Below are 13,976 nucleotides of genomic sequence, written 5' to 3' on the forward strand. Positions count from 1 at the left end.
TCTGGCATGGGGCTACCTCCCCCTTCATATCTGACAGACCACCTTTCTTCTACCCTTTCAAAGCCCTCCTGAAATCACACCTCCTCCAAAAGACTTTTTCTAAGCCCCCTCATTTTCCCTATTTGCCTATGCACTTGAATCCGCACCGCCTAAGAACTTAATATCTAATTCACCGCCAACCCCACAGAACTTTTATACCTATCCATTTACCCATCAGTAATTTCTTTAAATATCTGTCTTCCCACTAGACTGTAAGCTCCTTGTGGGCAAGCTTCATGTCTAATAATAATGATGGTATTTGTTAAGCATTTACTATGTGCTAAGCACTGTTCTAAGTGCTGGGATATATACAAGGTAATCTTTTGTCCCACTTGGGGCTCACAGTCAACCCCCATTTTACAGATGAGGTCACTGAGGCACAGAGAAGTTAAGTGGCTTGCCCAAGGTCACACAGCAGACAAGTGACAGAGCCGGATTAGAACCCATGTCCTCTGACTCCCAAGCCTGTGCTTTTGCCTCTAAGCTCTGCTGCTTCTCCAAATCTACCAACTGTATTGTACTGTCCTCTCCCAAGTGCTAAAGTACACTTCTTGGGACCCAGTAGGGGCTCAATTAATATCATCCATTGATTGATTCAAGCTTCAATGTGGTCAGAAGTAGATTTAAGAATAGAAACTAGAAGTCATGATTTACCTCAATCCTTTCTCCCCTCAACCATGCTGTTTCACAAACCTGGAAAAACGAGGGCCAGGTTGTTCAATACTTAAAGACATGAATTCATCCATGAAAATGATGAAGTCCTAGAGCAACTTAACACTTACGACGCACATTTAACAACATTTCAGAACTGCAGGGCAGCAAAGCAGAACTTCTGTGGCTTTCCTGGGACAAAGCTGTATGACCTCACCTGAAGACATGAGCAGGACTGCCTGAAGGAGGGCTACTTCGGTGTCGTCCAGATTGAATGAAGACAATGACATGCCCAGGTCAAAGATGGCATCAGACACCACCCCAAGCCCCCCATTCTTCAGCTGGCCCCGTGTCACTGCCATTTCCCCATTGAGGGTTAAAGTCTCACTCTCTGGATCATAGCGCACGGCAGCTCTGAGGGACATGATTTCCATACAGCAGCCTTTCAAGAGGATTATCTGATCTTCACATGGCAACTGAAAAAAAAAAATGAGTCACAGGCAATCAACTAGGAAAGCAACTATAATGCTTTTTCAAAAATTAAGTAAAAACTTCTGGGACTGTCATCCCTGAATCATTCGGCAACATCTCCAATGTGTGGATTATCCAGGGCTTTAGCTTTTTCACCTTTCTGCTCCTTCCTTTTGATCTTTTCACTTACTTTTCTCCTAGTTGTTGTTCAGGTATTTATGGATTAACTTCATTTCTGTTGTCCATGCTGTCCACTGCCCTCTCTCTCCCCCCCATTGCAAGAGAAAATCAATCATGTGTGAATTGTACAATGAATTGACTTGAGGTATAGCATAGGGTAGACTGGTGGCTCAGAATTTTCACTGTGCTTTAGAAACTGGGTGTCTCTTCTACACTGAAACTCATGATGGTTCTATCATATTTGCTCATTAAGTCCTCCATTCCAGTAGCTAAGGCTGGGTGAACTCAACTGGCCGTCAATTTGCCCTGAAGCCTTGTTTTTACTACAAAATGATGCGGATGATTTTTGACACTCATGTTTCACATTTACTTTAGTCTATTGTATTCATTCAATAGTATTTATTGAGTGCTTACTGTGTGTGAAGCACTGTACAAAGTGCTTCGGAGAGTATGATATAACAATGAACAGACACATTCCTACCCACAACAAGCTCACAGTCTAGAGGGGGAAAGAGATATTAATATACATAAACAACAGATATATAAAGATATGTTCAAATGTGCTATGGGGATGGGAGGGAGGATGAATGAAGGGGCAAGTAAGAGCGGCACAGAAGGGAAGGCATTTTGGAGGAGATGTGCCTTCAAAAAGGTTTTGAAGTGGGGGAAAGCAATTATCTGTCAGATATGAGGAGGGAGGGCGCTCCAGGCCAGAAGTAGGATGTGGGCGAGAAGGCAGACTGTGAGCCCATGTAGGACAGGGACTCTGTCCAATCTGATTATTTTGTATCTATTCCAGTGCTTAGAACAGAGCCTAGCACATAGTAAACTCTTAACAAGTATCATTTACGAAGCAACGGTCATGGTTATTAAAAATAGTCATATGCCTGTCCCTTAAAGAGAAGCCTGGTAAAGTTTCCTACAGAAGGGTAGGTAATCTGACAATCACCCCAATAAGTTGTTTCCATTAGGCAAACTGTCTGGAGAAATAGGAACAAGAGTCCCAGCCTTAGAGACTCTCTGGGCTGGGATGGTTGAATTTCAGGAAGGCTGAAAGTTGCTTTCAAAGGGACACCCAGCTGCCACACTAACGGTGCATTCTGCACTTTGCAAAACCCAGTGTGAGGCATGATCTCTGCTCAGAGGTTCACCCAATAAAGGAACTGATTGGTCCTGCAAAAGGCTGAAACCTGGAAGAACTTTCTAAAATGAGGAAAACACATCTGAAATGCATAAACTCTGCTGATGAGTAGTCCAAACATTTCTGTTTAAAATGATCAATTTTCTATGGTTGTTTTGAAACCATAAAATGCCAGGGTTTAGAGAAAGACCAAATCATGAAAAGGAGAAAAGGATCAAATTTTTGAGTTGATTTGAAATTATCGGTATCAGCATGTTTTTGAGAAGTTTTCACCATATGATAATGCCAGTAAATTTTAACTGGGTCTTTTTCATCATGTAAAAATCCATAAGGCTCCGCTAAGCTTTAATTTTCACATTTGTCAAGGTTTTGCTAAACATTTCCAGAGAAGAGGTCATAGACACCTTTGGGATTTTGGTTGTATTCCCCTTGAGACTGACAAACACAGAATGTTCCTGTCTCAGAGGGAAAAGATAAGTAATTTAACAGAGAAAAACTCAATTTCCATCTGTGTCAAACTCAGAGCCCCATCCCAGAAGTCCTAGGGCAGTCCACAGAAGGAGTGGGACTAGAGTGCTAGTCCATGCTTAGTTTCTCTCTCAGGTCCCTATCCTGATGGGAAGTGCTGTTGCTTAGCAGCTGAGAAGGACCCAGAAAAAATAAAAACACAAAAGCACTCAAATCTCTCACCAATAAAACAGAGATACCAGAGCCACGAAAAAAGGCACAAGGTTAGTGAAAGCCAGTAGACTTAGCATAGTTCGAATCAGCAATCAGACTGGGTGGGGGAGGTAACCCAGAGACAGAAAGGAAGCCGGGGCCGCTGGCCGAGGGAAAGAGGTTCAAAGGCAGAACTTACTCTTCCCTTTAATGCTGTCCTCTCCTGCCCAATGTTACCTTGGGCCACACAACCACCTAGGGATGCTCCTAGGAGTGGGTAGGTGTGTCTTCTATGTGCATGCCTCACCCCCAGGTTTGGGAAGAGCTCCTGGATGTCCAGGGGTAGAGTCCCGGCTCCCAGCTCAACGATACAGCCACTGCTACAACCGCTCAGCATCCACGGCTCTTGGGCTTTCTGGGCAGCAGGAGCAGTTGTAATGGTCAGAAAGCCTTGGGCCAGCCCTTTCCCCTTTAAGGTGGCACTGGAGAGGGGTTCAAAGCAGGGTGAGTGTGGGGGTGGTATAGGGTAGGAGACAACATCCAGCAAGGTGTTCCTCCCGCCCCATGCCACTCCTGAGCGCAGGAGTTGGTCTGCAGTTTGAGGGCATTCCATCAATAGGAGTGGAGAGCAGGACAGAGGGGGACCCTAGGCCCCTGAGCTGGGATCCGGGCCTCAAGAAACAGAACTGAATGGTTAAGTCATTGTCTCAAGCCTATATGAAGTGATGTGAATCAACTGTTATTGAGGACAGGACAAAGAAGATGTTAAAATGAAGAAAGAGGTATAGACTAAACCTTGGGAAGAACTTCTTGGTTGAGAGGTTGTGGAATCTCTCCAGAGATTTTTAAGAAAAGTGCTGATGACCATTTTTCTAATGACTTAAGAACAGTTCTGCCCAGATGCAAGGGTAAAGGCACTATGACCTTCCTGAGTTCTCTAAGCTCCCAAATGCCATTTGTTAACACAACCTGATGATGACCAATTATACTTCCCAGTCGGGGGCCGTGAATTCTAACAGCTACCCCAAATTCTTGCTTTTAACTTAAGATTGTTTTTCATCCTTCTAAATCCTCTATCTTAAACTAAGATGTTGGTGTTTGCCTCATAACGTGGCACACTCTAAATTAGCCTACTTATTATGTCTTAAAAATCCTCCAGTTCAGGTCTGAACAAAGTAGAGCAACTCTGTATGCATACTGTATTTTTATCACACGGCGATACTGTTAAATACAATTAAATCCTCACTGATTATTGTGGTGTAGGCATATGCACAGCTGTTTGAGTGGGACTCCCAGGTTGCTCATCTCAGGCCTCTGACAAGATCTGATAATTTTGAGGACTGAAAAGGCCCAAAATGGTGGCTTCCTGTCCCGTTCAGTCTTTGAAACCTGTTTCCATTTCAGTTCTCCGCATAGAATCCCTGCCTCTTTATTGCTCCCACCCTCGAAATGTAAAGTGGCATTATGAATTATGGTGATAAAGGTGGGTATTGGAGAGAGTTTTTCCTTACCTCACAAAACATAGGCAACTTTTTGGCAAAATCCACCACTCTTGTAATTGCTGGTGTGATAATTTTTGTAAACTGGCTGAAGGCTTCTAAATCCACTTTTCCACCTTCTGGGGCATTTACAATTGGTGCTTGGCCAATATCTTCTGGCTGGGGATAAAAAAGGAAGAAAAATGTAAATAGAGGAAGATAACATTTCCTAAGGTCCTGGAAAATTCACATAACTATTAATGTATATTTGGAGAACAAATTTTCATACTGTATATGCATTATTTGTGATATAATTCATCCACCTTTCTATTTGCCTAATATCCAGGATACAGTGCAATCAAATCAGGGCCATTGTCTACGTAAGACCTTAAAGGCTCAGATGGAAAAATGGAGAGGTCACAGGGCACATCCACACCAACTGTTTTGTTCTGCTTTAATGAGGCAATACAGTACCTTTGGCTGCAAAGTGGCTAGGGAAATGAAGATAGTGGAGGGATGGGGCAGAAAGAGAAGCTTCCAGGAATAGAAGGCTGGTGCTCCCTTTCCATCCATCCACCTCCCCATTCTCCTAGGAAGTGGGACAGGGACCTTTTCTGCCTGGAAATTCAGCAGCCCTCTCCATTATGCGAGAAGCAGCAGGGTCTAGTGGATAGAGCACAGACCTGGGAGTCAGAAGAGACTGGGTTCTAATCCTTGCTCTGCTACTTGTCTGCTGGTGACCTTGGACACTTCACTTCTCTGGGCCTCAGTTACCTCATTTGTCAAATGGGGATTAAGACTGTGAGCCCCATGTGGGACAGAGATTAGTGTCCAACCTGATTATCTCGTATCTACCCCAGCGCTTAGTACAGTCCTTGATACATAGTAAGCACTTAAATACTATTATTATTAGTAGTAGAACAATTGTGCAGCCAAGGGAAAGTTGATCATACTTGAATTCTGCATAACAATTCGCTTTCGAACAGCTAAATGACATTGGGTCACATCTGAAGCCTGTAGATCTACTTGGGGAGTTTCTCACCCACTCTTAGCCTGGTGGACCTCAAGGAAGCCAGAGCGACTCTGGTGTTGACTCGAGTGTTTCAGTCTCATTCAGGGTGGAACCCTGGTGGCATTGTAATCCCTGGTCCAAACAGAATTCCCAGACTCAAGGAGACTGGCCCAAATACGCTTTAGCTTCCTTTACACCCTGGGGAAATCATTGGCCCAAGTTGATGGGAACAAAGTGCTTAAGGAGGAAGAGCACCTGTTCCTGTCAGAAGCCCTTCACTGAAGTTGATTGCTCCAACAACATGGCTTCAGAGGTGGAGTGGGCAGCCCATGTTGTATCCAGAAACAACAGTGGCCCCAGGAGTAGCGGCTCTGACAAGAAATGTTTTCCCAAGCTGCTGAAGGGCCAGACTAGCTCATTAGAGCAAAGGATCACCCTCAGGTATTGCTGGCTTCAGGTAAGTGCCTAGAAGCTAGCAGTGAGGTGACCCTGCAGATGCCAGAATGTCCCTGGACATTATATTAATCTGTCTTCCCCTCTAGACTGTAAGCTCCTTGTGAACAGGTAACAGCTCTACCAACTCTGTTATAGTGTACACTCCCAAGCGCTTAGTATAGTACTCTGCATAAAGTAAGCACTCAATAAATATGATTGATTGCTGTAGGTCCAGAATAGTTCACTATGTAAAGGACAACCCTCAGGAATAGCCAGTTTCAGGTAAGCTCCCAGAGGCTAGCAGTTAGGTGACTCTGGAGATGCATGAATGCCCCTGGTCAGATGTTTGGTGTGCACTGAATAGCACTGATGTGACCCTGATCGCCCGACAGAGCATTTGGCATGACCTCAGTTGAGCAGTGAGAACTTGGCAGAATCAAGAAAGCGATCCAAGACAAAACAAAAAAAAAGTTAATTTCAGCTGCAACAAAACCTCAGGGGAAAGAAACCTCACAAGGTTTGTCACCTGAAAAATAATGAAACTGTGAAGCAAATGGTTATGTTTTTATCAGGGACTGATGAACAATGAAGAACAATGAGAAAAGAAAATCATTTAAAAACAAAAAAATACTCCATTCAATAAAGCTTGATAAAAACCTCTCACAATGAACCTTTGGAAATAGAAGGTCTTGGAAACAGAAAATGCAGGACCTTGAAAGAGACTGTGACTGAGCTAGGAGAGCTAAGGGGCAGGAAACCCAGCTCAGCTGAAAGTTTACCCTTGAATGTTTTTCCATTAGCGGAGAAAACAAACTGCATATTTGTGTCTGCTTAGGGAATATTATCAAAGCACAAATCCTTGACATCCATAACCATGTAAAGAGGAGAAAAGAAAATACAGAATGGACAAAATAGTGATGGACAAAAACTAAACAGAGGGGATAAGCAGCACTGTCTAGTGGAAAGAGCAAGGGTCTAGGAGTCAGAGGACCTGGGTCTCAATCCCGGCTCTGCCACTCGCCTGTTCTGTGACCTTGGGTAAGGTTCTTAATTTCTCTGGGTCCCAGTGTCCTCATCTGTAAAATGGAGATTCAATACCAGTTCTCCCTCCTACTTAGTCTCTGAGCCTCGTATGGGACAGAGACTGACTAGTTTATCTTTTCTCTAACCTAGTGCTTAGCTCAGTATTTGCCTCATAGTAAGTGATTAATAACTGTCACAACTACCCCAGTTATAATGGGAGAAAACTAGAATGTAAAGGAAGTTATAGGAAACTGCCCTTAAAGGAAAGGAAGAGATAAGAATAAAAGGAAAGGAGGTGCTAAGTTTCTGAGGAAAAAGAAATAGGAGGAGAAAAATGTGTCATCCTCCCTGACCTCTGAGGTACAGGGATAGCTCATCCCATATGCCCAGGAGACACTCAGTAACTCTTACTGCTGATGATGAATGTGATGAGAAGCAGCAAGGACTAGTGGAAACAGGGACTAGGAGTCAGAAGACCTGGATTCTAATTCCAGCTCTGGCAATTGCTTGCTGTGTGACCTTGGAGGAGTCATGTAACGTCTCTGTGCCTCAACTGTAAAATGGGGATTAAATACCTGTTCTCCCTCCTATTTAGACTGTAAGCCCCATACGGAACAGGGATCGTGTCTAATTAACTTGTACCTACCCCAGCACTTCCAACAGCATTTGACATATAAGAAGTGCATAAATTCCATAAAAAAAAAAGGGTAGTAAATGGAAAGTAGATTGTAAGCTCACTTTGGGTAGGGAACGTGTCTATCTCTACTGTATTCTCCCAAATGCTTAGTTCAGTGTTCTGCACATAGTAAGTGCTCAGTAAATACCAATAATGATGGAAGAGGTGTCTTGGAGGAAATGGGGCAGATTTAGGCAGTTGCTTCATGAATTGAAGAGAATAGATAGACTTTTCTGAGTCACTAAATATCATAATTCCCTATTAGGAAGTCTCATCCCTGAAATTCCAGTTTGGTTCCTCTCCCTTATCTGTAAGCTTTGACCAATCGTCAGCCTTAATGTGTTGCTAAGCCTTTGTCTCATCGCCTGCTCCCCCAGAAAAGCACTGAACAGGTATATTTACATGTGTGCATATATAATATGTACAAAATTCCCCACACTGATGACTCAATTGAGTTATTTTACATAAAGATATTATAATAATTATACTCCTAAGAATAAACATTTATCAAACATTCTCTTAGCTTATTAAACACTATAGTGACCATTATGAAAGTCACTGTCCCACTATGGAACTCATTATTTAGAAAATTGCTCTTTCCAAAGCACTAGTAATCGAGACAAAAGAAATGCATTTCTTTTTGGTAAGTAGTTTGCTCCAAGAGCATGATTACTCACCTGACTCATCTCAACACTAGCCCATATAAATAGCCCTCTAGACTGTAAGCTCCTTGTGGGCAGGGAATGTCACTGTTTATTATTTCATTGTACTCTCCCAAGCACTTAATACAGTGCTTTGCACATAGTAAGTAGTCAGTAAACACGACTGCATGAATGGTCAGGTAGATGTGCAAAAGGACTGAGCTGTAGGGCTTAATCATATCTGTCTGAGCCTCTTGCCTACTCTTTGGGGAAGCTGTACATTCAGAGTTACCACGTGGCTTCTGTCCACACAATGACTGACTTCCTCATCCTTTCATAGAGAAAGAAGCCAGCGGAGGCAGAACAGAGTGAAGCCAGAGAGGTCTCTAGTCAGAAAATTGGGGTCCTCCTTCCCACCTCTCAACTTAGCCACAGAATGGACTTTATCCTGAGACCACATTCACCTTCAAAAAAGGCATATACAACTTAAATTTCTCCCATCTCAATTTTGCTGACATGAACATTTTGAAAATGGCCACTCCAAATAAATGAAAATTATATTTAGCTAACATGCCCGTACAGAAAATTACATGGTATGTCATACATTTCTGCATGCTGAATGAGGGCTGATGTGACCATAAAGGCAATAAAAGAAAGAAAAAAAAACTGCCACCAAATCATGCTGAACTCTGACTCGTTTGGTTTTAGGGATTACCATGCCACTGAGAACTATTAGGGACTTTCATCTAAAAATAATTGATATGATAGACCATAACGCTGCCCATTACAGTTTATTGTGTTAAATATATGGAAAAGGGTCCCTAATGACATGACAGATGCATGCAAAGAGGTGATTATACTTTATCATAGTAATGATCCTCAGATTGAAGAGCTGATTATTATAGTCTGAAAAGAAATGTTCTAATGATTCTATTGAAACTGGCCTCATTAGATGTCAATGACTGCCTCTCAAAAGGCTCCCTGTTCACTGAGTATGAAAAAAATTAAACACAAAAATTCTGTTAAAATAATATCCCAGATAGGACACAAAAACCCCACAACCTTCACCAGTGTTCAACTAAATCACTTTATCGTTAGCTCACACCACCCTTCTTGGAAGGAAAGGCCAGAAGCTGTGAGCTGTCACCTATCCTATTACTCCTGTGGAGCTGCAGCTTGTTGTAATATGAGGTGCCAGGTGTTGTTTTACCTTATGGAGTCAAATGAAGACATATCAGAGACACAGTAGAGGCATACACCATGATACAGCCCGGTTACGTTCCTCAAAAAATGTGGCTGTATCATGGGGTATGTTTATCCATTGGCTTTCATGCAACTGATTAGGTTCAGCTCCAGACCCCACCCCGACAGAATAGCTGAGCCCTATAGGTAAAAAAAAATACCATAAAGATTATACGCAACTCCCTTTTCCTAGTGGCTTTCTTACCCCCATGCTTTAAACTTGGCCACCTCCTCCTCCCATGCCTTCCCTCACCCTCCTTCCTCGTCTCCAGTATTTTTGTTTCTTTGTTTGACCTTCAATCATAACAACAGCTGTTACTACAGCTGTGGCTACTGCTTCTAATGTCATCCATTGCCCCATCCCTCTGCCTTCCCAGCTGGTTGCCCCAATTCCCTGCCCCAGCTCAGCTGTGGCTAAGAAGCCGGGAATGGGAAGGGAAAGGGGAAGAGTGGCATTCATTCACATTCACTCAATCATACTTATTCATTCAGTCGTATTTATTGAGCACTTACTATGTGCAGAGCACTGTACTAAGTGCTTGGAATGGACAATTTGGTAACAGAGAGAGACAATCCCAGCCCAATAACGGGCTCAGAGTCTAAACAGGGGAGACCGACAGCAAGGCAAAACGGAACAAAACAAAACTTATTGAGTGCAGAGCACTGTACTAAATGCTTGGGGAGAGTACAATAAAACAATAAACAGACACATTTTCTGCCTGCAATGAGCTTATAATAATAATAATAAGGATGGAATTTGATAAGAGCTTACTATGTGCCAAGCACTGTTCTAGGGATAGGGAGGAAGTGATCAGACGTGATAATGCTGATGTGATAAAAAGAAAAGTACTAGAGAGTGCAGAAGAGATTTAGGAAGTGATTATGTGCCTGGGTTGCAGAAGAGAATTAGAAAAGCTACTGGGCAAGAGAAGACAGAAAGGAGCAGGGTGAGGATAAGAACAGGCAGGGAAAGAACTGGTTTACCTGCAGCGATTGGCTGTAACGTTGGAGGTCGGGGGGGAGGTGAGGTGGAGAAACACATGAATTCTGGTGTAAATCAGCAAAAGGTATAGGATGTGTCCAAGATTACATGTGTTTTGGGATGTCTATAACCTGGAGTATGCCTATACTTTGAATAATACTCTACAGCATTTCATTCAGAGTTGGTTCCGGTGGTCAAGTATACACTAGGAGGGTGCTCAGAAGCCCGTCCTTTCCTTAGACCTGAGTATATATAGGCTGGGGCTACAGCTGTGAATGGGCTGCGGTGGATGAACTGGCCTAATACAGGATGAATAGGGGGTTGGCTACGAGGGGCAAATGGGCAAATGACGCTCAGGGCCCTCACCAGAAATTTCCTTTTCTGTTTCCAATGGCTGCCTTGCGCGTTGGTGGCCACATGTGCTTCGGTGACAACTTTGATCAACTCCCATTCCTCATCAGTAGGTTCTGGCTTGTGGCCAATCGTTTTCTGCAGTTCTTCCCGGCGTCTCTTCTCGCGGTTCTCTTCTATCAGCTTTCTCTTTGCCAACCGCTTGCTGTCATCCAGCACCACTAGTCGGGGAGGGGAAACACACAAACATACACAAAAACAAAGCACGGACTGCGGTTTCCATTGCTTAAACCGTAGTTTTCCATTACGCCCAGAATAAGCGAACAGCCTGGCAGCAGGATCTTCTTACAGAACATCTTATCTACCCTTTGTAGGAAAATTGCTCTTGGATATTCATCACCCATCCTGAGCGTATGTGCAGAGTTCCAAGGGAAAGCCTGACTTTTCCAAAGAAGTTGCATTTCACGTTATGCACTGAAGTAACTTAGAAGCTAGAAGACACCTCAGGGAGGTACTGAATCCAACAAAGCATTCTATGGAGTTGAATTCCTGCATGTTGGCTGAACAATTTCTAACTGCCCGTTGGGCAGTAATAATAATTCTTCAAATAATAATATTATAATCATATAATATAAACATAATTCTTGAAATATTCTTCAAAGTTTTGTGGAAGATTTACTCTTACAATGTATCTTATCATTGAGTAAGGGGGTTTCAGGTTAGAAAAAACCGGGGGTGGGGGGGATTAAAACTCAGATGTCCTCCCCACCAAGAAAGGAAAAGGTGACAAACTTACATAGATTTCCCAAAGGCCAGTATCAGTCTGGCCATTAATTCTCATGTGGATCTGATAGTTAACTCTTAAATGACCATGCCTAAAAGTGGAACATGACATAGAGCACAAATTCTCACTCTGGTCAACACTTTCAGATTTTCTCTCCCAGGTTTTTTGAAATCAAAATCATTTAACAAACTAGAAGATGAACAAAGTAGCTCTCCATCACCTTTCCCCCTCCAACCTCACCGCCCTTCTCTCCTTCTACGACCCACCCTGCACACTCCGCTCCTCTGCCGCTAACCTCCTCACTGTGCCTCGTTCTCGCCTGCCCCATCAATCGCGCACATCCTACCTCTGGCCTGCCCTCCCTCCTCACATCCCCCAAACTAACTCTCTTCCCCTCTTCAAAGCCCTACTGAGAGCTCATCTTTTCCAGGAGGCCTGCCCAGACTGAGTCCTCCCTTTCCCTCTGCTCCTCCTCCTCTCCCCATTGCCCCTACTCCCTCCCTCTGCTCTACCCACTTCCCCTTCTCCTAGCACTTGTGTATGTTTGTACATATTTATTACACTATTTATTTTGTTATTGATGTCTATATATCTATGATTCTATTTATCTATTTGACGGTATTGATGCCTGTCTACTTGTTTTGTTGTCTGTCTCCCCGCTTCTAGACTGTGAGCCTGTTGTTGGGTAGGGATTGTCTCTGTTGCCGAATTATTCTTCCCAAGCGCTTAGTACAGTACTCTGCACACAGTAAGCACTCAATAAATAAATGGTCATTTAAATCCTTTTAGTATTTTTCATGTCATCTTTCCTAAGCTAGGGATTTATTGTCTTTTCCAAATAAATCATTTATTCATTCAATAGTATTTATTGAGTGCTTACTATGTGCACAGCAGTGTACTAAGCGCTTGGAATGTACAGATTGGCAACAGATAGAGGCAGTCCCTGCCCATTGATGGGCTTACAGTCTAATCAGGGGAGACAGACAGACAAAAACAATAGCAATAAATAGAATCAAGGGGATGTACATCTCAATAAAACAATAGCAATAAATAGAATCAAGGGGATGTACATCTCATTAACAAAATAAATAGGGTAATAAAAAATATGTACAAATGAGCGGACGAGCACAGTGCTGAGGCGAGGGGAAGGGAGAGGGGGAGGAACAGAGGGAAATCAGTAATATACATTGGTTGGCAAGGGCAAATGACCTAATATTGTAGCAGTAGGAATATGATTAAGGTCATGGGGTAAGGGTTCAAATCAAGACTGTCCATCTCCGGATGCAAAAAATAATCTGGATCTTTTGCTCAACAGGTTAAACAAACAAATCCTTAGGTATGCCATTCTAGCCAACATCCCCATATTTATACATATCATATATCGGAATGGCATGCTAGTGTCATTTCCTCTTAGATTAGGAAAACTGTTTGTAGCATTTTACTTCTGTATTTTTTTCTCACCACCAAAAGTTCTAATCCCTCATCGATATGCTGGAAATTTTTGCTATTAACTCTAATGCCTGGTGGGGGGCTGGGGTTTATGTGGGCAACTCATGTTTAGCATTATTATTATACTAATTGAAGTGACTTGTATAAATCCTCTTGTATGATGTGGGGAGAAAAGACCCCTAAGGGTTAATCTTGCAACCATATGCTCTGGCACTTTAGAAATCGAGTAGTACTCTTTCAGCACAGAACTTCTTTTTGGCTAAAAATATAACAAACAAACAACTGCAGTATGACTCACTGAACAACATTCGACTTATCACTCTTCAGAAATTTCCAAACATGATTTTTTTCCCAGAGAGATGTTTATCCAAATAGATTTTTTTCTCCCCTTTGTTAAAAACTAGCTCTCTCCTTTTGATGATTCAGTGTGACTGTGACCAGGTGAAGCTCAGTTCATTAAGGCGAAGAAATCATCCCACACCATGGGTACGAGACATTTTCAGGCACTAATCAAGAACGGAAATGCTGTCAAAGTAACGTACCTTCCTGGCACTTTCTTGGCTGGAATTAAGGCCCCGGATTTGGCAGTTGAAGGGGTCAGAGGCCTGCAATCGTGGGAGGGGGAGGACAGAAGTCACAGGGTTAAGGCCACTCTGCAGTGGCTTGCCTTTGTTCCTGCGAGGATGTTTGGAGGGGAAAGCTGGCTTGTGTGCAAATGAAAGGCACCTTCTAACTACCCTGTGGTACTAGGGGGGCCAGGT

General features: G+C 43.0%; 1 protein-coding gene across 16 annotated transcripts in view; it reads right to left on the minus strand.

Moving 5' to 3' along the window:
• THRB (thyroid hormone receptor beta) overlaps nucleotides 1–13,976 on the minus strand; it is a 303,177-nt gene that overhangs the window by 13,841 nt on the left and 275,360 nt on the right. For all 16 annotated transcript variants that reach the window (XR_003761496.2, XM_039912994.1, XM_039912991.1 and 13 more), the window contains 3 exons: nucleotides 10,998–11,203; nucleotides 4,654–4,800; nucleotides 908–1,166 (listed from right to left, as the gene is read on the minus strand). Coding sequence is in view for 15 of the 16 variants with exons in the window: in XM_039912994.1 (XP_039768928.1) it covers nucleotides 908–1,166; nucleotides 4,654–4,800; nucleotides 10,998–11,203 (612 nt within the window). In the remaining variant the exon portion in view is untranslated. The remainder of the gene's footprint in view (nucleotides 1–907; nucleotides 1,167–4,653; nucleotides 4,801–10,997; nucleotides 11,204–13,976) is intronic.

Source organism: Ornithorhynchus anatinus, chromosome 8, assembly GCF_004115215.2.
Source record: "Ornithorhynchus anatinus isolate Pmale09 chromosome 8, mOrnAna1.pri.v4, whole genome shotgun sequence".
Taxonomy (NCBI): Eukaryota; Metazoa; Chordata; class Mammalia; order Monotremata; family Ornithorhynchidae; genus Ornithorhynchus; species Ornithorhynchus anatinus.